Here is a 23,362-nt window from a genome sequence, read left to right as displayed (position 1 = left end):
TTTCATGGAGCAAAAAGCAGTTAGAAGACAGATTGATGTTTTTTACCCTTCCACAAAGTCTGTTTCAACCTATCTATACAGAAAAGCAATGATAATGTGTTATTAACTATGTTCTGCACTATCAGTATTAAAAAACAAAGGGAAAAAAAAAGACAGACTCCGCCCACAAAAATTATTTGATAGCAGATTTCAAACAGGGGAAGCCTCATCCTGAGCTCTTCAGGACAGGTTTGGGCAGTTTTAATAATGATATTATTGATATTGCGGCATTCAGTGGGACATACTGGTGATTAAACAACAAATCAGTGACTTAATATATGCTAAAAGATGTCAACCAGAAAACAGTAGCAAAAGGTATATTTAAAGTGAAAGCATTAACTCCAGAATATAAACAACTTTGTTAATGGAGCCAATACAATAGCACGTATAACACATTCCAGAGAGGTTCAAAATGCTTTGAACTTAAAGAGGAGTGAAATATTTGAACTTTAGATGAGGAGTTATTTTTGGAAACAAAAAGAAGAACAGGAGTACTTGTGGCACCTTAGAGACTAACAAATTTATTAGAGCATAAGCTTTCGTGGACTACAGCCCACTTCTTCGGATGCATATATGCATCCGAAGAAGTGGGCTGTAGTCCACGAAAGCTTATGCTCTAATAAATTTGTTAGTCTCTAAGGTGCCACAAGTACTCCTGTTCTTCTTTTTGCGGATACAGACTAACACGGCTGTTACTCTGAAACTTTTGGAAACAAAGTTCATCTCCCTTCAAAATAACTACACTCTCATCCTACAGCTAGTATGCATTTTTCCCCGTACATATTAGTAATGTAAAGGAAATGAACTAAATACTACCCTCATTCACTGCCATGCAACCCTACTCAAGAAAAGAGAGTTCCAGGGATATAGTAGAGCAGAGGAAGTCCCTTTTAAAATAATTTATATTATATATAAACATATTATGGGTAAGGAAAACAATCAGACAATGAAAACACCATCGCTGAATATTTAGTCATTTTAATCAGAAAATTACAGTGGTGTTTCAAGAGAAGTTAATACAGAAACTTATCTATCCCAATCCATGCCAATTCAGTCAGACACATCAATCTGCACACATTTAAAATTTTAAAATGGATGAAATGTAATAGATCTCTATTGCTAATCAGTATTGTCTTCTATGAGTATTTTGAAAACAGTTACAGTACCTACAGCACACAGATAGTTATCTTCATACAATGGTTCCTCCCAGTAAAATTCAGGGGTTGATTTTCATATGTATTTGTGCACTCCTCTGTGTGTATTCATAAGGAGTGCACAAATACATATAAAAATCAAAGCAGCTCTTTTGATAAAAGCAACTCCGTTTGTAACTTATCCTGTTTTTGTTTTTTAAAGAGAGGTAATGTTCTAAGCAGCAACAGCAGACCATGTTTTAATTAGATTGTAAACCCCTTAGTGCAGGGACTGTTGCGTTTGTGTAGCACCCAGCACAATGGGACCCTGAGCTATGACTGGGGCCCCTATGCACTGCAGTGAATATAAACAAGTAATAATAAATGTTGAACATACACCCTAATGGATCCATTTAAATAAGTTTGTCATTAGGGCCTTAATCCTACAATGTGAGCTGCTTACACAGACCCTTCTCCTTAACCTACAGTGTGCTTCTTCAGTATACAGTGGTTCTGACACTGCGAATCGCGTACATGCATTTTAAGCTTATGCAGACTTCATTACTTTTTTAAATGGCAGGGCATGCAAGGCAGCTGTTTTTGCAAACCAGACAAGTTTTGGTTTCAGTCCATATCAAAATGCTTGATGACTTCTATGCCATTTAGAATGGTGGAAGTGAGGGGGTGGGGGTGGGGGTGGGAAAAGAGAGTAATAAAAATGCAGACAAACCCATAACATTATAGGGGCAAAATACACATTTTCAGAGAAGTGTATCACTTTGGAGAGAAAAACAAAAGCAACACCAGGCAATTGGAAATATGCACATACACAAGACAATCTCCAAAAAATTACACATTTCCCTCCGTAGAATAAAGCTCAATGTATGCAGCTACTTAAAGTACCAGCAAAAACTGCTTGTTTTGTATAGGAATGGTTTTAACTCAAGGTTAAACGAAGTTATACTGGAATCCACAGACAAACCATTTGAGTGTATTTGCCTGAGATAGGAGCCATCTATTACAGGAAGTCTTGAGAGCAGATTCCACTGTATTTTTTAACGTTTCAAGAGTTCATTTTCCAATAGCAATAACCAGTGAACAACTAATGACAAATACCTAAGTATCTGTAACTTCCATTCAGTTGACGCCTGCTGATTTGAACAGGGTTGTAGTTTATAACAACTATCAAAGATTCAGCCCTAAGAGCTAGTTCCTACAGACTTTTACTCATATGTATAGTTCCATTAACTTCAGTAAAAAGAAAAAGGAATACTTGTGGCACCTTAGAGACTAACAAATTTATTTAAGCATAAGCTTTTGTGGGCTACAGCCCACTTCATCAGATGCATAGAATGGAACATATAGTAAGGAGATATATACAGTATTCCCATACAGAGAACGTGAAAAGGTGGGAGTTGCCCTACTAACTCTAAGAGGCTAATTAATTAAGAGAAAAAACTTTTGTAGTGAAACCTGTCATTAACTTCAGTGTTAACAGTGGAATGATTCATGTGACTAAAGTTTGGAGAGTTTGCCGCTGAATGAGGAAGTAATATCCAGTAAAAAACAAATTCAAACTAAAACAAAAATCACTGAATCTCAGTCAGGAAATCTGATTTTTTTTTTTTTTTTTACTTCACCTTTCTACAAATTCTCTTCCCAACATTTCAAGAAATTCTGCTTATAACAGAGAAAGCCATTTAGAACACTTGCTAAACACCAGCTCCAACACAATTAATATGTTAAAATGCTATTTTGCAAGTCAATTTACATGAACTGAATACTGGTATGGCTCAATATCAGCAGGTGTTGTGGTGTTTTGTTTTGCAATCATGCAAAACCAAATGGAACAATAAAGAATACACCAATTTTGCCTGCCCAGGACTCAAACTGGTTTGGCTGTCATCTCTGAATCAGATATCACTCCCACATACTTAATTAGAATGTGAAACCATTTTCAGGGCAATGAAACAGTCATTTTCTTTAACTGTAAAAATGACTGGAACAGCTAACTGATTAAAGCAAAAAAAAAAAAAAAAAAAAGGGACCATGTTAGAAGTGCACAGAAGGGGAAGGTGGATCTGCTGTTGTGGAAATATAATTCCAGAACACCTAAAATGAGTCAAAATGCATTTTCTTAAAAACCAAAACACACGCACACACGCCGTGCAATAAGCCCAGATTTTCCAACAGAAGTTGCCTGGAAAACAAGTAAATGATGTACTTTCCTATTTCAATAAAGCATGTCTACTCCATGAATAAATTGTGAACTCATTATTGTACACCTAGTTTTATTTTACTTTATTTATAGTCTTTTCCATGGCTTTCATCAGTCTAGTACCTGAGCCTTTCACAAATATGAATGAATATATCCTCAAAACACCCCTGTGAAAGGAGGAAGAACTCATCCTAGTATACATAAGTGAGGCTGAGGGAAATGAAGACCCCAATCCTGCAATGATAAACCATTCAAGCCGAGGCCATTTCACCTGCAAGGAGTGACAATACCAATGAGGGCCTATTCAAGTTCTTCTTAATATTCAAAGACATTCCAGAATTCTTCAGCACAGCTGGAAAGATCCCCCAGTATCAGTCCCATAAGAAACCATGCTTCCTCCCTACTTGGAGTGTGTGTTGTTGGGAAGGCAAGGGAAAAAAAGAAGAGAGGAGTGCAAAACAAATGCAGACAGAAGTTAAAAAGCAAAGGAATCTATTTAAAATGTACTTAAGAAAAAAATATATTTATATTTGTTAAATGTTCACCTGCAACAGGATGCACTCAAATAGACCCTGATTCTACAGAAGGCATTTGCAAGCACAGATCTTAACTCCCCTACAGAGTCGCACTGACTTCTGTAGAACTAAATTGCAATCTTAGCATCAGGCTAACAGAAGTATTCATTAAACTGATTTATAAGGAAGCTCAAACATACAGAGCACAGCACAGAACTGCACTTTTCAAAGGGGGTCATGTATAGCATCCAATCTGCCTGCAAAACTTACACAGACATCAAGAGACAGACAAAACTTTGGGAGACTTTACTTCCTGTCCAACCTCAGCAGCAAAATTTCTGGGAACAGAAGCAGTGGCAATGAAATACATTTTTCTTTTAATAAGGAAAAAATAGAAGAAGCTAGAGCACAGACCTCATATGAGGGAAGCAATTAACATGAGACTTTTGGTGGGAAGACAAGAGGAACGAATAGAAAAGCTGCCACACCCCTAGTTCATTCACCTATAAAGAAAACTTCTGACATCGCCTCTATAAATATGTTAAGACTGGAAAGGGAAATCAACATGTGCTGCATGTGTAAAACAAGCCAAAGACCACCACTTATCTCTTCAGATAAGAGATACAGCACAGGAACATTAGAGACTAGTATGTTCCCCATCCCTCCAAAAAGACCTTTTATTTTACAAAATTAAGTTTTTTTTCCTTTTTATGACTAATTAAGACAGTGCTTAAAAGAACAGGACACAAGAGCCAAGGTTTATTTCAGAGAGCACAGGAGAAAGAATAGTAGGCGAAGGGGACATAAAAAAGGATCTTATGTTGCAGTTTCTTAACATGCTATTTGTTTTGCAAGGAAAGGAAATGGCTTAGTCCCCAACTGATTTTGTTTATTATATATTAATAAATATATTAATTTATTAATATAAATATAATATAGTCCAGGGGATTGGACTAGATGACCTCTTGAGGTCCCTTCCAACTCTGATATTCTATGATTCTATGATATTAATTGCATTACAATAGTACCCAGAGACCTTAAACAAGACTGCAGTCTCACTGTGTTAGGTGCTGCACATAATAAGATACAGACCCGGTTCCAAAGAGCTTACAATCTAGTTAAGACAAGATGCAACAACTGGGCATAAAAACCACTCAAACAAATTGAGGGAATGGAGGGAGAGAGTGATAGTAACCATAGAAGGGACACAGTTACATGGATTAGCTAAGCATATTATTAGCTCTTTAAGTCAATAATACACACACACACACACACACACACACACACACACACACACACACACTAAAGACTTCCTGATTTGCTAAGCAGTTTGTCAGTCAGCCTCAAATCTTAAAATGTATTTGGAAAATGAAGTGTGTGGAGTATTGCAACTCCATTAAAGGCACTGAAGTAGTAAATTAAGAGGCAGAGAGTTTGCAGTAGGTGACCACAAAATCTGAACATGGGAAAATTATTTACTCAACAACACCACAAATGCTGATCTCATGTTCACTGCTGGAAATAAAACTGATTCTTACTTCAAGGAACCAAACCCAGACTGAGGCACAGAAAAGAAGTTACATGAACAACCTCAGGCCCTAAATTTCTCCAACGTGCACCATCCTTGTTCTTTAGAATGATTATGCATCTCTGTTTTCACACAGAAAATGTTTTGTTTAAAAATGGAAACAGATGGAAACAAAAATACAAAATAAACAAGGTCCACATTAATGAGCATGCTTATCATAAAGGCCGTTTCCTTAAAAAGAGAAACATTCATATTCTGGAAGACAAAATAATTTGTTTAAATTTCTATTTGAACGTTTCCGCATTCCCCTTGTAGAAATTCCAGAAAACAGAGCAAAAAGGTTCCCCCTCCCCCCCCCCCCCCCCCCCCATCTAACCAGTTTGCTCTCTTGCTTGACAATGGGGAAAAAATCATTTTTATGATCTTACAATGTTTTCACTAACAATCACAAGGATGACCTACAAAGAACAAAAAAAACACTGTTTCAAATCTCTGAGAACAGCTTGAGTAAACTTGAATGCAATTTGTTTACTAACAATCCGTCAGAGTTACAACATGCTGACAATGATTCTACCATACAGTATTAATGTTTTATTAAATAGTAGAGAAACTGATTACAAATGCAAGGGTCCAGAAAGACAACCTTAATAGTTACACAAAGCTCTATGGAGCCCGAATTTTAAAGCTAAGTGCAAGATTTTCATATAGTGTATCAATCTCAATTGTGCACCAACTATATGGACCAAGATTCTACTCTCATAGAGGTCATCAGCAAATTCCCATTGACTTCGATGAGAGCAGGATCAGGCCCAACATTTCTCAGCAATATTTTACAGCTTTAAGATCTACCCTTCTCGAGTGCAGTCAGATGCTCCTTACCACCACTCATCCTGCCTCCTCCAAAAGGGCAGACAGAGAAAGGTTGGTACACAAAACCCAGAAGAGGAACAATGAATGGGAGCAGTCACATGTACTATAGAGATATGTAACCAAGTTACAAAGTTCATATCTAGAATTTGACCCATAACCAAAATTCCCTGAAGTTAGGAGAGATTCAAATTGATTGCTCTGGTTCAGGCCCACTTCTAATACTATAAAAATCAGCCAGTGTTTGAATGTTACTGCAATAACTGAGCTCAGTGAAGTGACTCAAGAACAGAGCCAGAAAATTCAGATGTAATCGTCACAGTACAGTACATGGCAACTGCATTTGTATTTCCCCTTCCTGGTCCAGCAAGGGCACCAAACCCTCAGGCTTCCCTAGCTGTTGCCTCTCTTGGGTAGAGATCTACATCCTTCTCCCTTCTGACCAGGGTATTTCCAAGCTGCACAGTTCCCTGCCTTCACTGTGTATTTCTCAGCACAGACAGGTTGCCCCAGGACACCTGCTGGCTTTTTCTTCAGAGATGGTTGACAAATGTAATTGCTACATTTATAAGTATCACACAGTTTTTTTCTAAGCAAGCCTACTTTATTCTTAAGGTAAAAAGAAATGCAGACAAAACATTAAAAACAACAAAAGAACCTACATGCATGTTAATAAGCTTATACTGGTTAACCCCAACCCTAACACAAATTCTGGCAGGATGTGTCATTTAACTCCCTCACCCTAGGGGAGTCCTTGTGGTCACAAGTTCATCACAGGTTTCAGAGTGGTAGCCATGTTAGTCTGTATCAGCAACAACATAAGCTTTCGTGGGCTAAAACCCACTTCATCAGATGCTTGGAGTGAAAAACACAGTAGGCAGGTGTGTGTGTATATATATAACAGCACATGAAAAGATGGGAGTTGCCTTAACAAGTGGGGGGTCAGTACTAACGAGGCCAATTCAATCAAGGTGGATGTAGGCTATTCCCAACAGTTGACAAGAAGGTGTGAGTATCAACAGAGGGGAAAAGTGCACTCATAACATGTTCAGTTCACCATTTATACACTGCAGGTGTCTTTAATCTGGAGTTTCCAGAAACAGGTAAGTAGTACACATTGGGTCTTTCTCCCCAGTTAATATCCTCAAAAGATTAACTTCAGAGGGGAGAATTTGCACCACTTCACATACAGCTGTTCCAGAAAAACCTCTGAACTTCCTAATACCTTCCAGAGATTGTATTATCTTGTCTTCCTGCTAAAGAAGTTCCATACAATATCAAAATGTACATAAACATTTGCATTTCTAATACAACATCTCTCAAAGGCATTAACCCTAATTCAGTAAGGTTTAACTTCATTCAATAAAGTTCATTGTGGATATTGGCAGTCACATTAATGCTTAGGATACTTTTTAAAAAAAAATTTCCTTTTGTATTAATTTGGTGCACTATATAGTGAAGGACTCAGAATTCCGCAAAAAAATCAATTAGCCAGGGACTGGTATACCGCGGACAAAAACTTTTTTTAAATTTTCCCACTGAACTCTGGTAACACAACTCAGTTCTGGCCTGCAATATATAATTTTAATATTTGCTCCGTGCCACACAGATAGGCATGATGTTTTTTCCAACACTCCTGCATGATTCCAATCCTAATACTCTTGAGAAGAGATTAACAGTTATACCAAATATGATAAAATTGTGCAAGCCCTCCATGAAATGACCCAGAGGAACTTATAGGATGGGATCCTAAATGGTGGTTTTGAATATGAACTAGGATGAACTCACCAAAATCATTTTCGCTCTCGATACATCTACAGTTGTGCAAGAATAACTCTTTGAGACAACAACTGTCCCAGCACACAGTACACTAGGTTGGGGCCTTTGAGCATTAAGGAAATACAAACAACAAAAGTCCGATTTTACTATCCTTTGTAAATGTAAAGGATAAATTTAAATTTAAGTTTGGTTTACACCCAAAAGTTAAGTTGTGCAAGACTTTTATACGGAATCAAAGATAAAAAGAAACATTATCTTTTTAATTTAAAACATTAATGAAAATATTTTTTGGATATAAACTGTCTCCTGCAATGTTGAAACCCCAACACTGCAGCACAGGCCTAGTGCAGGGCAGCTAGAAATTGAAACTGACTATGACAAAGGAAAAACACTGTTGCAAGACTCAACGTGAATCCAGAACAAAAAGTATACAAAGACAAGAAAGAACTTGTATTAAATTTTTATCCCAAGAGTGTCACTTTAAATTGGAATTTTAGTAGTACTTTGTATATGACTTTCCTGTAATACAAGTTAAAAATATGGAAGAGTATGAGACGTACCTAAAACACATGCAGCATTAGCTGTAACAGTTCATGTAAATGCATGGAGTTAGGATTTGTGGGTTAATTTGTAAGAACCTGGCGCAAATTCTTCAATTAGGGTCCTTTACGGTAGCAGATTATTGGAAGCCTTTACGGTTTGTTGCATTAATGTATATTACCAGGGAACATTCCACCTCCCCTCTTTCAATAACTTACTGCCAAAGAAAGCTTAAGCCACCTATGGCTTTAAGAAAAAATACCCAAACTCCAATTTGTCTGTCAAGTTTCAGTCTAGCATGAGATTTTGCAACATGGAGAATCAGACAGACCAAGAACTATACTATAGTTGTGCTAGGTGCTGTCACTATAATAATTTTTCTTTTCCCTCTCTGTCATTCTGAAATTTTTGTCATATTCTTCATTGATGTCTTTTCTCTGAATCTAATATCTTTATTTTAAAATGTCATGCAGTTTCCGGAACCTGCTTTCTAGCTAGCATCTTGCAGTCCTTTTACTTCCTTATCCTCTTGTTATTTACAATCACTTCATTACAGTCATTGTCCCAGCTTTCACCCTGCATAGTTGTTCTAAGTTTATTCCTTCTTCAGTATTTCAGAGCCTTTCAATAAGAAAAAACAACAATGAATTCAAAGGTTTTTTGTTTGTTTCCTTTTTACAAAGTTAATACAGTAAAAGCTTTGTTATCCAGCATGTTACGGGAATGGCGGTGGGGGGCGCCAGTAAGTCGAAAATACTGGTTAACTGAGAGTTATACTTACCAATGGAGGGAGGGAATTTGGGTGCGGGAGGGAGCTCAGTGCTGGGAGTTGGGGTGCGGGCTCGGAGGGGGGAGTTTGGGGGTACGTCTTCACTTACCGGAGGGTCCGGCAGCAGGCAATCGATGTTCTGGGATCGATCCCGGAAGTGCTCGCCGTCAACGCCGGTACTCCAGCTCGCCGAGAGGAGTACGCGGCATCGACGGGGGAGCCTTCCTGCCGCGTCTGGACCCGCGGTAAGTTCGGACTAAGGTACTTCGAATTCAGCTACGTTATTAACGTACCTTAGTCCGAAGTGGGGGCTTAGTGGGGACCAGGCCTGGGTTAGGGAAGGGGCTTGGGGCAGGGGGTTGGGGTGTGGGAGGGGTTTTGAGGTACTGGATCTGGGCGTTGCTCACCTTGGGTGGCTCCCCAGAAGCAGTGACATGTCCCTGCTGCTCCTAGGCAGAGGTGCTGCCAGGCAGCTCTGCACACTGCCTCCGCCCGCAGGCGCCGCCCCCGCAGCTCCCATTAGCCACGGTTCCCAGACAACAGGAGCTGCAGAAACAGCACTCAGGCCAGGGGCAGCGCACGGAAACCCCGCGGCTGTTCCTCTGACTAGGAGCAGCAGGGACAAGTCACTGCTTCCGGGGAGCCAGGCAGAGCCAGGTAGGGAGCCTGCCAGCCCTGCAACAACCAGACTTTTAAAGGATATCAGAAATGCCAGTTTCTAGAGCTTTACAGTTGGTAAAGTGCCGGATAACACAGCTTTTACTGTAGTGACTTTATTTCTCATGGAATGTTAAATGATACACTAACTATAGCAGCTTTCCAAATACCATACAATTCCATTAATTTCCAATACTAGTTAGCTTCCAAGATATAAAAATTTGGTTGATTTTTTTTTAAATTAGAGTTAAAAAGTTTCTTGTAAAAATCAATTTGGTTTGACCAACTTCAATTAACAGCAAGTTTAACATTTCACTTTGCATATTCATTCTCCCCCCTCTCCAATCCCATTCTACACACCACCTCCTGCCAGATCAAGACAAGGTAACACAATTAGGCTACAACAAAGGACATGAAACAGTCACTGAATGTTTTTTTAGCAACATTACAATAAACAAAATCCCTAATCACACTAGACGTGACAGAGACACACGTTTTTAAAGAACTACATAATTAAGATAAAATTTATGATTTTATTTTGCATTAGCTGCCAGGAGGTGAAAGGCCCACTTTTTTTCTTGGGCTTCCATTTCCATCTGCCCATCATCCAGTATTTCTCTACTTTTCTTATTTTCCCCTTTACATTCTTATTCAATGTCCTCAGATTCAGCAAAACTTTCTCACTTATTCACTTCAGTTAACAACGCCCTGGCCTGGCCTGAAGTTCCCAATTAATCCTGCATTTCGGAGTTGCATGGGTGCTACAATGAAGCAGTCTGACCTCAAACATAACTCTGACTATTAATAATAAAGGAAAAGGGAGAGGCACGAGGAAGGAAGGAAGGAAGGAGAGAAATAAATGAACAATTAATTTTCTATCCATAGTAGAACTGTTTTTGAACTAAAGAACTATGATTCAAGTCAGAGAGCTGAAGTGCAGCACCCACCCGATTATCAGAGAGTGTGATTTAAGATTCAAGGACAACTCCTGATAATATGTCTAATGAATGTGATTTCACTTTCATCTGGATCAACAAACAGCAAATATTATAGTAGGAAAGATCAGATACCACAGTGATTGGTGCATTAAACACACAGACAAACAACATTCAGGATGAAGAAATGTATTTTATGGCATTAGCAACCATGATAAAGATGAGAATTTTTTTAAATGATCACGTTCTTTATTACTTTTGACCATGTAAGAGCAGAGTCCAAATGCACAGTCCAGAGTATCCTCCGGTAGTGTAAAAGCACAGAAATACTGCTTGGATGGATGCACAAGAAACATGGAGAAGGACATCTTCAGGGTCCAGGAAAAAAAACACTTCCAGAGCATGAAATCCCCCACTGTTGCCAGTGCCAAGACAATGTCTTGGAGATTAGACAAGATCAAACTCTGATCTTTACCTATGATAAATATAATTCCTTACCTAACAGGCCTCCTCTCGGAAAATTAAAATTAACCCTACCAGTTTGAGTGTAAGTGTAGTAGGAAAAACCCTCCCAAAAGATAAGAAACTGGAAACAGGAATTGCCATACTAAATCTGACTGTAGTCCATCTAGTCCTGTATCATTGGTGGATAAGTGCAAGTATCAGCTGCTTAAGAGAAAGATGCAACAAACTCTGCAATAAGCAATTATGGAATAACACATGGGAAGTTTCCTCCTAACCCCATAGAGTTAAAGGCAGGCTTATGAGAAAGTTTGAAAAGATTTTGAACTGGATTTATTTTACCCATCTTGTTCCAAGTTTTTTAAATATTTGAGGAGGAGGAGTATAACATGCTCGCTTCAGAGCTAGTTCATTCCCGTGCTCTTACACACCTCCTTGCCAAACATTGAGCATACCCAACTATTCACATAGCTGAAGCTTCTCTATGTATTCAACCAGCTTCTATCAGTAAAATGCAATAAAGGGAGAAATCAGGGAGGCCCTTAAATTCCAACATATTAAATACTTGACATGCTCATGGCCCATAATAGTGAATTACACCAGAAAAAGAACATGCACATTTCATAGTAAAGCAACACACAAAAAAGCGTACTTCCTTACCAACTGATTTTTTAAAGGTTCATCGCTAAAAACAAATATAAAATGAATGGAGAACATTCTCATCCCCCATTCTTAGTTAATTTTTGTAACATCTATGTAGTTCAGGGAACTTCCCGTGTTGAATATTTAAATAATTCCTTCACTAGAGGCCAAATTTTAAGGTCTTTAATGGAACAAAGAGTGTCACGTTATTAAAGATTTGGCAGTATGATACTAGATCTATGAGTTACAAAGAGCAATAAGACATAGGGATAGCAGGAGGATTAAAAGTAACAAGGTTTTTTTCCTGTGTTAATTCTATGATAAAAATATGCTTACATAGTGGACAACAGGCAAAATATAGACTACACTTTTAGAAAGGGGGATATAAATGTACTGTAGTCACTCTTTTTCACTAGAAAAAAATAGTAGCAAGGGTATATTTTTTAAAAATATCACCCCTGTATGTACAGGATGAGAAAGGTTTTATTTTTAAAAGCGCCAGCTAACATCAAAATAGCCCTGCCATGAAATGACCACAACTAACAGTGCGCTCATTCCCCTACTTAATAAATAAAATCAGTATTGAGGATAGAAAAATGTGGTTTAAAGCATTAGCAAACAATCGTAGAAAGTGTAATGAGCGAAGGAGCCAGAAGGCTAGCTACTGAGTACATATGTAGCATCAACAGGACAGATAAATTATAAGAAGTTACAGCATTCTGACGTCTATTAAAAACATTATATATAGCACCGTACCCTTTTAAAGTAGACAAAGAAAACTATTGCTAACTCAGAATAAATACTGAATGAGTACCACAATGGCGCAGTTTATAAAGCCTATAACAGAATGTAGCATGAAATAAGTTTTAATATATCTATCCTAATATAACTTCCAACTGTTATCAGTTCACATTATTACAATAATTGCTAGCTCTGCTGACTGGGAATTAATTACATTCATTTTATCGTTTGGGGGTTTCTTAATTGTATTCTATATCACAGAGTGATTCCCTTGTGTTGATTAAAACAGAGTTCAAACCAATGGTCTATCTGAATTTATAGGTAAAAAGGATGAAGATTAAAAACAAAAAGATTGGGACATGAAAGAAAATCCATAAGACTAAAAGGTGATTTCATTTTCCAACACACCCCCACATGCAGCACCTCCTGATCCAAAAAAAAAGTGATACTTGTAAGGTATAAATTGCATAAACATTCTTTTTGTAAAAAGTTAGAGGCTGCACTGTATGCAAATGATGACATTTAATTTGAGGAAACTCTGTCAAAAGAAACTTTCTGGTTTGCCTGTTTCACATTTTAAAAAAATCTTAATTCAACAATTCTAATCCTTTTCAACGTACATACGGACAGATCACCTGCATAGCTTTTCCTTCTTGCTATACCAGTCAACCTTTGGCTGGATTTAAAATGAAGTGTAACACTGTATGGCAATCAATAAACTATTTGTGGCTTACCTTGGCACTGAAATCCTTGTTTCCCAAACCCCCTGCAAGGGAAAAAGACAAACACTGTCTTAACATATTTAGTTATTGCTTCTTCCCACTAACCTAGTATAATAAAAAAAAAAAAACCTCACATTAAACTACATGATTTCAGGTTTTGTTAAGAAAGCAACAGATTTTATAATACAAAACAAAGCATTAACCCGTCTATTTCAAAGATGAGAATAGCAGCAGATTCCAGCTATGTAATTTCATCTTCTGGCAAACCTTTATTTTATTTTTATTTTATTTTACAAGCAATTTTGGATCCACAATTAGTGTCATCTGTGAATATTACATAATGTTACAATTCACTCCATGCCATGTGTATACTTACGATATTATAAATACTCCAACTGCTAGAGGGCTATAAAAAGAACCATAGTTGGATTCTAAGATGAATTTTAGTATGCATATTGAGATTTAACTATCTACAACAATGATTGCGGGATGAGATCAGGAGACAGACGTACAGAAAGGCGTTTGACGCTGGTTGTTTTGGGGCTTTTACAAAGAATATCCAGCTAACACAGAGAAAATAAATTAATAAAGGCCACTGCTCTAATAACTATTGTACTTCTAATCTTTTAAAAATAATTCTATTAATAAGTTATCATTGTTTGAAACAATGATTTAAACATGTGCATAGTATTAGCTATCGTACCCAGAGTTTAGTAATATATTAAATCTCACACAAATCACCACCTCATTTTTTCATTTTTAATTTTGACATTGAGTTCTTTTTCTCGATCAACAAAAATAGTTGTTTTCGGTACCATTTACACACACACACTCTCTACATTCTCTCTTTTGAGGAGGTTTTGTATCTGAGGCAGCAGCTGAAAGTGTTTATACTGAGAGAAAACAAAACCAAACTACAAAGACAAACATCCAGCAAAAGCCATTACATTGAATATAACTCCCTTTAGCAAAAATAAGTATGAAGTTTAGCTACAAAATTTATGATTAAATAACTAACAACAACATCTCTTCCTCATATCCAAATATTTATTGTGATTTAGAGAAAAAAAATCATTTAAAAAAAACCTCATGTGACTTCAGTAAAAATTTACTTCAAATTAAAGTTGACATTAAAGGGACACGCAACTTTACAAAAAAATTTAGTTTTATCTGAAACATTTTTCATATTGTTATTACAAGTGAAACCTAAGATCATGATACTGGAAAGATTATAAAATTGTATTTCCTTATTTACTCTGAGTATATTTGACAATACTTTCCATACAGTCTTTTCACTGTTTCCCTGTTTGTGTGGGTCTTTCACTCCATAACACAAGAGAGAAAAATTGTTTTCTCTAAAATATACAAATATAATTATAAAACCACCAAAACAGACAACAGGACTAAGGCTGGACACAGAATCTGAAGCTACTTTTAGATCAGATGATTAGATTTCAAGACAACAGTGTTCTTTGACCAGCAAACTGAAATGCATCCTTTCTTCATGGTTTGTACTGAAAGATACTAGTTCACATTTGAGTCTGTTTCATTCAGTCTATAGTGTAATGAATCTCTCTCTTATCCAAAATTTCACAAAATAAAGCAAACCTTGGGTAGAATTTCCTTTAAACAAATTTGGCAAGTCTAAATAAGAATCTGCTACCTAGTTCGATATTAAGATCATCAAGATTGATTAAAAACAAAAAACAAAAAAAACAACCCACACACATTTGGGGAGGACTTCATTCCACTGAAATATTACATGTTCTTTATTCACACCTCCAAATGTTTAATAATAGTCACATTCTTGATTTGTATCCCTCAACTGGAAATTGTTATGGGAATGCAACAGTTATAGGTGTCCATTTAATAACCTCTGAAGATGCCATACTTGCCATGTTTTTGGTGCAAAGGCACCCAATATTGCATCTGACTTTAAACCAATAATGAAAAAGAATGTACTGAAGTTGCTGCATGCTGTCTTTGAAGAACATTTAAGAGCTTCCTAGACTTACTAGCAAGGAAAGACCACAGCGTACAACTACTCTTGCCACCTGTCAACAACAGGATATCCTTTCACTTTCAAATACATCCTGTAATCAGGTGCCTTTTATCATGACGGTATTGTTTTTAAAAACTGCATTATTTATCTGTACCAATACATGCTGACAATAACCCTGCAGCATTCTTTCACACCTGCCAAGTCTCACTCTTTTTGGATTTATTTTAAAGCAGTTTTTAAATTCTTCTACTTTTACAATGAAGGGTTTTGCAATTTCCCCCAAATCGTGATAGTGTGAGAAGCCAGAACTTATTTTTCCCCTTTTCTACAGTCTGCCTATGTCCGTTTCAGCCACTCCTCTCCCCATATATTTTCAACGGTTTGTTGCATGCTCCCCTCTCACATGTTTTGTGTTTGCTAATAGAATCAGTCTCTCTCTGCCACACCATCCAAGTTAAAGAAGGCAGCACAAAGAGAGAAACTGAGAATGTACAGTAGGCCAAGGGTCATGCCGCCCAGTGCATGCTGAGGGAGCCAGCCAAGTGCAATGTGCACACAGCCAGTTGCATGCATTCCCCTCACAATCTTCTCACACTGCTGAGCCCCAAGGAACAACAGACTATACTTTCAGCAGTGCTCATCACCACCCACTGCTCTCACTAACGTCAGTGGGAAAGGTGGGTGCTCCTCAAATTTGAAGATCAAGCCCCTAAGTCTTTCCTCTCTCCACACAAGTTGCAGTATGCAACATAAAGAGAAGGAAGCACATGAATGTATATAATTTACAAGTGAGCCAAGTGCCCCACCCATTCCCACTGTCTCAGGTCAGGTCACAGGGTATGAGCAATCAGTCTGCATACTCCTCATTGCTGCCCTGCTTGGCAGAGGGTATTATACGATGCAGCTAAGCCAACCGCATGCAAGCACACGCTGAAATTGCCCTGTCTGGCCTAGGGTATGAGTGAGCTGAGTACACCACCTGGTCAAGAGCATGATAGGGACTAACAATTCAGTGTTTGCTTCTGGATTCTGAAGAGCCTTGCAGAGCCTTGCCACCTGCCCTGAACCCAACAGGACCCAATTCCCAGTGTCAGGTTTGAGTCCATCAGGTTGGGTCTGAAAAGAACCAACCCTCTCAGATCCAGGTCTGGTCAGGTAGGCTCTGATCATCTCCTCCTGCCTGTGAAGTCGGTGCTGCAGCAGCTGCGTGCCCCGCTCCTGCCAACCACCACCACCTCACTGTGCTGTGAATGCTGCAGAGTGCACTCACGAGTCACCGCACATCTCACTCCCCAGCACACACAGCGCAGCAGTGGCAGGGTACACGCCTGCCACTGTGCTGCCCCCATGGTCAGGAGACGGCCCGTGAGAATTCACAGGCACGAGACGTGAGAAGCCACTACCCAACTGAACCCCAAGTACGAGGTGGAGGCAGCCGATATCAGTTTGGAGGGAAGTGTTGGGTCCAGGTTGGATCTAAAAAGGACTCAACATGCTCAGGTCAGGTTTGTGTCTAGGTTGCGTTCAGGTCAGGCTTTAAAATTAGGCCCAAGCAGACCTCTAATTTGATTATTTTGTCCTCTTTGTCTCTCGGCAGCCTCTTTCCTATACTTGCTAATCTAGAGGCACCGGCTGCAATGTATTTTCTAGTCTCCCTGCCCTCCACAGGCAGCAACAGGGAACACAGGAACAGCAACTATCACAAAGATAATGAAAAGGCTGCAAAAGTTTTGCTGAATGCCTGGAGAGTGGTGCAAACGCTGGGAAGCAGGGTGGTCCCTTACCAGATTAAATCAGTGGCTGTAGAACCTGGGCAGGATGAGATTAGATGCATAAATGTTAGGGAGGCATAAAGGCTAGGGAGTCTCCCACATGTGCTGGGCACATGTGGGAGACTCAGCAAATGAAATCAATGAAGTGACAGCACAACTTGGGTTGGGGGAGGAGGGATAAGAATGTACGGTGGTCTGAAGGAGATGAGGTGTGCTCCGAGTATCACAATAGGGAAACATGTTTAGGGGAATGGAGGACAGTCCAAGTGATAATCCCCGGATTAAACTGATCCTGTGGCTGCAGAACATGGGTTGGGTGCATATCTGAGGACGGCAGGGAGTGTTTATTTCTTGCCCAAGGGATCAAGTGTCATTTCCCAGGCGTCCCCAGGGTGCATGGAGGTCTCCCTAAGAGACTCACAAAATGAAGTGCAATGGCTGCAAAACAGGGGTGCGTGTGCCTTACAGCACGGGTCATAGAGTATAATGGGAGGTGATTTAGAGTTGTTCCCAGGGTTCAAGCTACGGGGTTCCCCAGTTAGAGTCACCAGTGAGTCACTATTCCTATAGGCGAGTTACTAGGGAAGTCACCAAAAGAAGTTGATGTACACCTTTACCCCAATATAACGCGACCTGATATAACACGAATTCGGATATAACACAGTAAAGCAGTGCTCCGGGCGGGGGGGGGAGGGAGGGGGGAGCAAGGCTTGCGCACTCCGGTGGATCAAAGCAAGTTCGATATAACGCGGTAAGATTTTTTGGCTCCCGAAGACAGCGTTAAATCGGGGTAGAGGTGTACTAGCTGCAGAAGGTGTGCTGGGCAACAAGGATGAATACATAGATATGTTGTGTTGGAGGCAATATGGGGGGGGGGGTCACTCAGATTAAATTGGTGCAGTAGGGCTGCACTAAGTGGCCTAGCTAAGGTGATCAGATATGGGGGAAGGCACCTGGCATGGAGGAACTCCTCCCTAGCAAGGTGTGGGAATAGCAAGGTACAAGCAGTATAGTGGGGTCTCTCATCAAATTACATAGGTGCAGTGGCAGCATAAGGTGAGCTGGCTGAAGTGGGTAGTTCATAGCATCCCGAATCATAGGGGGAGAGGACCGATGTTACAGGCAAGGTAGCTGGGAGTCTCACCAGATGAAGTCAGTGCAGTGGATGCAGGAAGAGGGCTAGCTAAGAGAGCAGTGTGTGTGTGTGGGGGGGGGGTGATATAGGGAGCAGGGGCCGCATTGGGGGGCTCTCTCACCAGAAGAAGTCAATGCAATGGCTGCAGAAGTGGATGGTATAGAGGCAGTATACAGGGAATCACTGCAGTACAGCAGAAGTGTGGGTGGCTTGAGGGGCATGGGCAATATAGGAACCAGCAGTGGTATCGGGGCAGTGTAAGTGGCAGGGAACAATATGGGGGTGGTATAGCAGCAGGGACAGCACAGGAGCGATACAGGGGTCTCTCACCAGGTGAAGTCGGTGCAGTGGCTGCAGGAGTGGAACAGTACAGGGGTGGTATAGGGGTCTCTCACCAGATGAAGTCGGTGCAGTGGCTGCAGGAGGGGAGTTACCCGGGGGGCGGTCTAGGGGCAGGGAGCGGGACGGGGGCGGTATAAGGGGCAGGATGGGGGTGGTATACGGGGCAGGACGGGGGCGGTCTAGGGGTCTCTCACCAGATGAAGTCGGTGCAGTGGCTGCAGGAGGGGAGTTACCCGGGGGGCGGTCTAGGGGCAGGGAGCGGGACGGGGGCGGTATACGGGGCAGGACAGGGGCGGTATAAGGGGCAGGCGCAGTACAAGGGCTCTCTAGGGGTCTCTCACCAGATGAAGTCGGTGCAGCGGCTGCAGGAGGGGAGTTACCCGGGGGGCGGTCTAGGGGCAGGGAGCAGGACGGGGGCGGTATAGGGGCAGGACGGGGGCGGTATAAGGGGCAGGGGCAGGACAGGGGCTCTCTAGGGGTCTCTCACCAGATGAAGTCGGTGCAGTGGCTGCAGGAGGGGAGTTACCCGGGGGCCGGTCTAGGGGCAGGGAGCAGGACGGGGGCGGTATAGGGGCAGGACGGGGGCGGTATAAGGGGCAGGGGCAGGACAGGGGCTCTCTAGGGGTCTCTCACCAGATGAAGTCGGTGCAGTGGCTGCAGGAGGGGAGTTACCCGGGGGGGGGTCTAGGGGCAGGGAGCAGGACGGGGGCGGTATAGGGGCAGGACGGGGGCGGTATAGGGGCAGGACGGGGGCGGTATAGGGGTCTCTCACCAGATGAATTCGGTGCAGTGGCTGCAGGAGGGGAGTTACCCGGGGGGCGGTCTAGGGGCAGGGAGCAGGACGGGGGCGGTATAAGGGGCAGGACGGGGGCGGTATAGGGGTCTCTCACCAGATGAAGTCGGTGCAGTGGCTGCAGGAGGGGAGTTACCCGGGGGGCGGTCTAGGGGCAGGGAGCAGGACGGGGGCGGTATAGGGGCAGGACGGGGGCGGTATAAGGGTCAGGGGCAGTACAGGGGCTCTCTAGGGGTCTCTCACCAGATGAAGTCGGTGCAGTGGCTGCAGGAGGGGAGTTACCCGGGGGGCGGTCTAGGGGCAGGGAGCAGGACGGGGGCGGTATAGGGGCAGGACGGGGGCGGTATAGGGGTCTCTCACCAGATGAAGTCGGTGCAGTGACTGCAGGAGGGGAGTTACCCGGGGGGCGGTCTAGGGGCAGGGAGCAGGACGGGGGCGGTATAGGGGCAGTACAGGGGCGGTATAGGGGTCTCTCACCAGATGAAGTCGGTGCAGTGGCTGGAGGAGGGGAGTTACCCGGGGGGCGGTCTAGGGGCAGGGAGCAGGACGGGGGCGGTATAGGGGCAGTACAGGGGCGGTATAGGGGTCTCTCACCAGATGAAGTCGGTGCAGTGGCTGCAGGAGGGGAGTTACCCGGGGGGCGGTCTAGGGGCAGGACGGGGGCGGTATAGGGGCAGTACAGGGGCGGTATAGGGATCTCTCACCAGATGAAGTCGGTGCAGTGGCTGCAGGAGGGGAGTTACCCGGGGGCCGGTCTAGGGGCAGGGAGCGGGACGGGGGCGGTATAGGGGCAGGACGGGGGCGGTATAGGGGCAGGACGGGGGCGGTATAGGGGCAGGACGGGGGCGGTATAGGGGCAGGACGGGGGCGGTATAAGGGGCAGGGGCAGGACGGGGGCGGTATAAGGGGCAGTACAGGGGCGGTCTAGGGGTCTCTCACCAGATGAAGTCGGTGCAGTGGCTGCAGGAGGGGAGTTACCCGGGGGGCAGTATAAGGGGCAGGGGCAGGACGGGGGTGGGACGAGGGCGGTATAAGGGGTAGGGGCAGTACAGGGGCGGTCTAGGGGTCTCTCACCAGATGAAGTCGGTGCAGTGGCTGCAGGAGGGGAGTTACCCGGGGGGCGGTCTAGGGGCAGGGAGCGGGACGGGGGCGGTATAAGGGGCAGGATGGGGGTGGTATACGGGGCAGGACGGGGGCGGTCTAGGGGTCTCTCACCAGATGAAGTCGGTGCAGTGGCTGCAGGAGGGGAGTTACCCGGGGGGCGGTCTAGGGGCAGGGAGCAGGACGGGGGCGGTATAGGGGCAGGACGGGGGCGGTATAAGGGGCAGGGGCAGTACAGGGGCTCTCTAGGGGTCTCTCACCAGATGAAGTCGGTGCAGTGGCTGCAGGAGGGGAGTTACCCGGGGGGCGGTCTAGGGGCAGGGAGCGGGACGGGGGCGGTATAAGGGGCAGGATGGGGGCGGTATAAGGGGCAGGATGGGGGTGGTATACGGGGCAGGACGGGGGCGGTCTAGGGGTCTCTCACCAGATGAAGTCGGTGCAGTGGCTGCAGGAGGGGAGTTACCCGGGGGGCGGTGTAGGGGCAGGGAGCGGGACGGGGGCGGTATAGGGGCAGTACAGGGGCGGTATAGGGGTCTCTCACCAGATGAAGTCGGTGCAGTGGCTGCAGGAGGGGAGTTACCCGGGGGCGGTCTAGGGGCAGGGAGCGGGACGGGGGCGGTATAGGGGCAGGACGGGGGCGGTATAGGAGCAGGACGGGGGCGGTATAGGAGCAGGACGGGGGCGGTCTAGGGGTCTCTCACCAGATGAAGTCGGTGCAGTGGCTGCAGGAGGGGAGTTACCCGGGGGGCGGTCTAGGGGCAGGGAGCAGGACGGGGGCGGTATAGGGGCAGGACGGGGGCGGTATAAGGGGCAGGGGCAGTACAGGGGCTCTCTAGGGGTCTCTCACCAGATGAAGTCGGTGCAGTGGCTGCAGGAGGGGAGTTACCCGGGGGGCGGTCTAGGGGCAGGGAGCGGGACGGGGGCGGTATAAGGGGCAGGATGGGGGTGGTATACGGGGCAGGACGGGGGCGGTCTAGGGGTCTCTCACCAGATGAAGTCGGTGCAGTGGCTGAAGGAGGGGAGTTACCCGGGGGCGGTGTAGGGGCAGGGAGCGGGACGGGGGCGATATAGGGGCAGGACGGGGGCGGTCTAGGGGCAGGACGGGGGCGGTGTAGGGGCAGGGGCAGGACGGGGGCGGTATAAGGGGCAGTACGGGGGCGGTCTAGGGGTCTCTCACCAGATGAAGTCGGTGCAGTGGCTGCAGGAGGGGAGTTACCCGGGGGGGGCGGTATAGGGACAGGGAGCAGGACGTGGTGAAGGGGGCGGTCTAGGGGCAGGGAGCAGGACGGGGGCGGTATAAGGGGCAGGACGGGGGCGGTCTAGGGGTCTCTCACCAGATGAAGTCGGTGCAGTGGCTGCAGGAGGGGAGTTACCCGGGGGGCGGTGTAGGGGCAGGGAGCGGGACGGGGGCGGTATAGGGGCAGGACGGGAGCGGTATAAGGGGCAGGACGGGGGCGGTCTAGGGGTCTCTCACCAGATGAAGTCGGTGCAGTGGCTGAAGGAGGGGAGTTACCCGGGGGCGGTGTAGGGGCAGGGAGCGGGACGGGGGCGATATAGGGGCAGGACGGGGGCGGTCTAGGGGCAGGACGGGGGCGGTGTAGGGGCAGGGGCAGGACGGGGGCGGTATAAGGGGCAGTACGGGGGCGGTCTAGGGGTCTCTCACCAGATGAAGTCGGTGCAGTGGCTGCAGGAGGGGAGTTACCCGGGGGGGGCGGTATAGGGACAGGGAGCAGGACGTGGTGAAGGGGGCGGTCTAGGGGCAGGGAGCAGGACGGGGGCGGTATAAGGGGCAGGACGGGGGCGGTCTAGGGGTCTCTCACCAGATGAAGTCGGTGCAGTGGCTGCAGGAGGGGAGTTACCCGGGGGGCGGTGTAGGGGCAGGGAGCGGGACGGGGGCGGTATAGGGGCAGGACGGGGGCGGTATAAGGGGCAGGACGGGGGCGGTCTAGGGGTCTCTCACCAGATGAAGTCGGTGCAGTGGCTGCAGGAGGGGAGTTACCCGGGGGGCGGTGTAGGGGCAGGGAGCGGGACGGGGGCGGTATAAGGGGCAGTACAGGGGCGGTCTAGGGGCAGTACAGGGGCGGTCTAGGGGTCTCTCACCAGATGAAGTCGGTGCAGTGGCTGCAGAACGTGGGCTGCTTGAAGAAGCGCGCGGTGAATTTATGCTCCTTCACCTCGTGCACGTTCTTCTGCCTCAAGGCTCCCTTGCGAGCGAAGCGCTGCACCACGTCCGGGTCCGCGCCGGGCTCGGGGCCCGGGAACACGTCGGCCATGGCGCCCCCTCGCTGCTCCCGCCGGGAGCTGGGCTGAGCCGGGAGCCGCCGTCCGCCCCGTCCGGCAGCCGCCGAGCCTCTGGCAGCGGCAGGGCTGGGCGCTGCCTCCTGCTCCGGCTCCTGACGTGCGAGCCGCGCGTAGGGGGCGGGAGGAGGATCCCGGCCCGGCTGCTCCGCCCGTGCGCTGCCGGAGCCCCCTGCCGCGGGCGGGCGGGGCGAGACGAGACGCGCCGGCACTGGGCGGGCGCAAGGCTGGGAGGTCCGGGCCCGGCGGGGTGCGCCGCGTCCTGCTGCCGCTGGTCTCCACACACACACCCCACGGCCCGTGACAGCCCTTCCCCCACCACACAGCGATTCCCCCTACACACTGCCCCTGCCCTCCACACACTGCCCCCAG

At 45.1% G+C, this 23,362-nt stretch overlaps 1 protein-coding gene across 2 annotated transcripts in view; it reads right to left on the bottom strand.

Annotated features, from left to right (window-relative positions):
* Positions 1 to 23,046, bottom strand: part of PRKCA (protein kinase C alpha) — a 313,637-nt gene extending 290,591 nt beyond the window's left edge. Inside the window, exons 1-2 of one of the 2 annotated variants that reach the window (XM_054046940.1) lie at positions 22,793 to 23,046; positions 13,560 to 13,591 (exon numbers count right to left, since the gene is read on the bottom strand). In XM_054046940.1, the coding sequence (XP_053902915.1) occupies positions 13,560 to 13,591; positions 22,793 to 22,965 (205 nt within the window). In that variant the 5' untranslated portion in view covers positions 22,966 to 23,046. Of the gene's footprint in view, positions 1 to 13,559; positions 13,592 to 18,851; positions 18,873 to 22,792 lie in introns of those variants that run through there. The other variant, XM_054046942.1, reaches the window with a different exon arrangement.
* Positions 23,047 to 23,362: the final 316 nt, after the last annotated feature.

Source organism: Malaclemys terrapin, chromosome 13 (assembly GCF_027887155.1).
Source record: "Malaclemys terrapin pileata isolate rMalTer1 chromosome 13, rMalTer1.hap1, whole genome shotgun sequence".
In the NCBI taxonomy this organism is placed as follows: Eukaryota; Metazoa; Chordata; order Testudines; family Emydidae; genus Malaclemys; species Malaclemys terrapin.
This window is presented reverse-complemented; position numbering and strand designations above follow the sequence as displayed.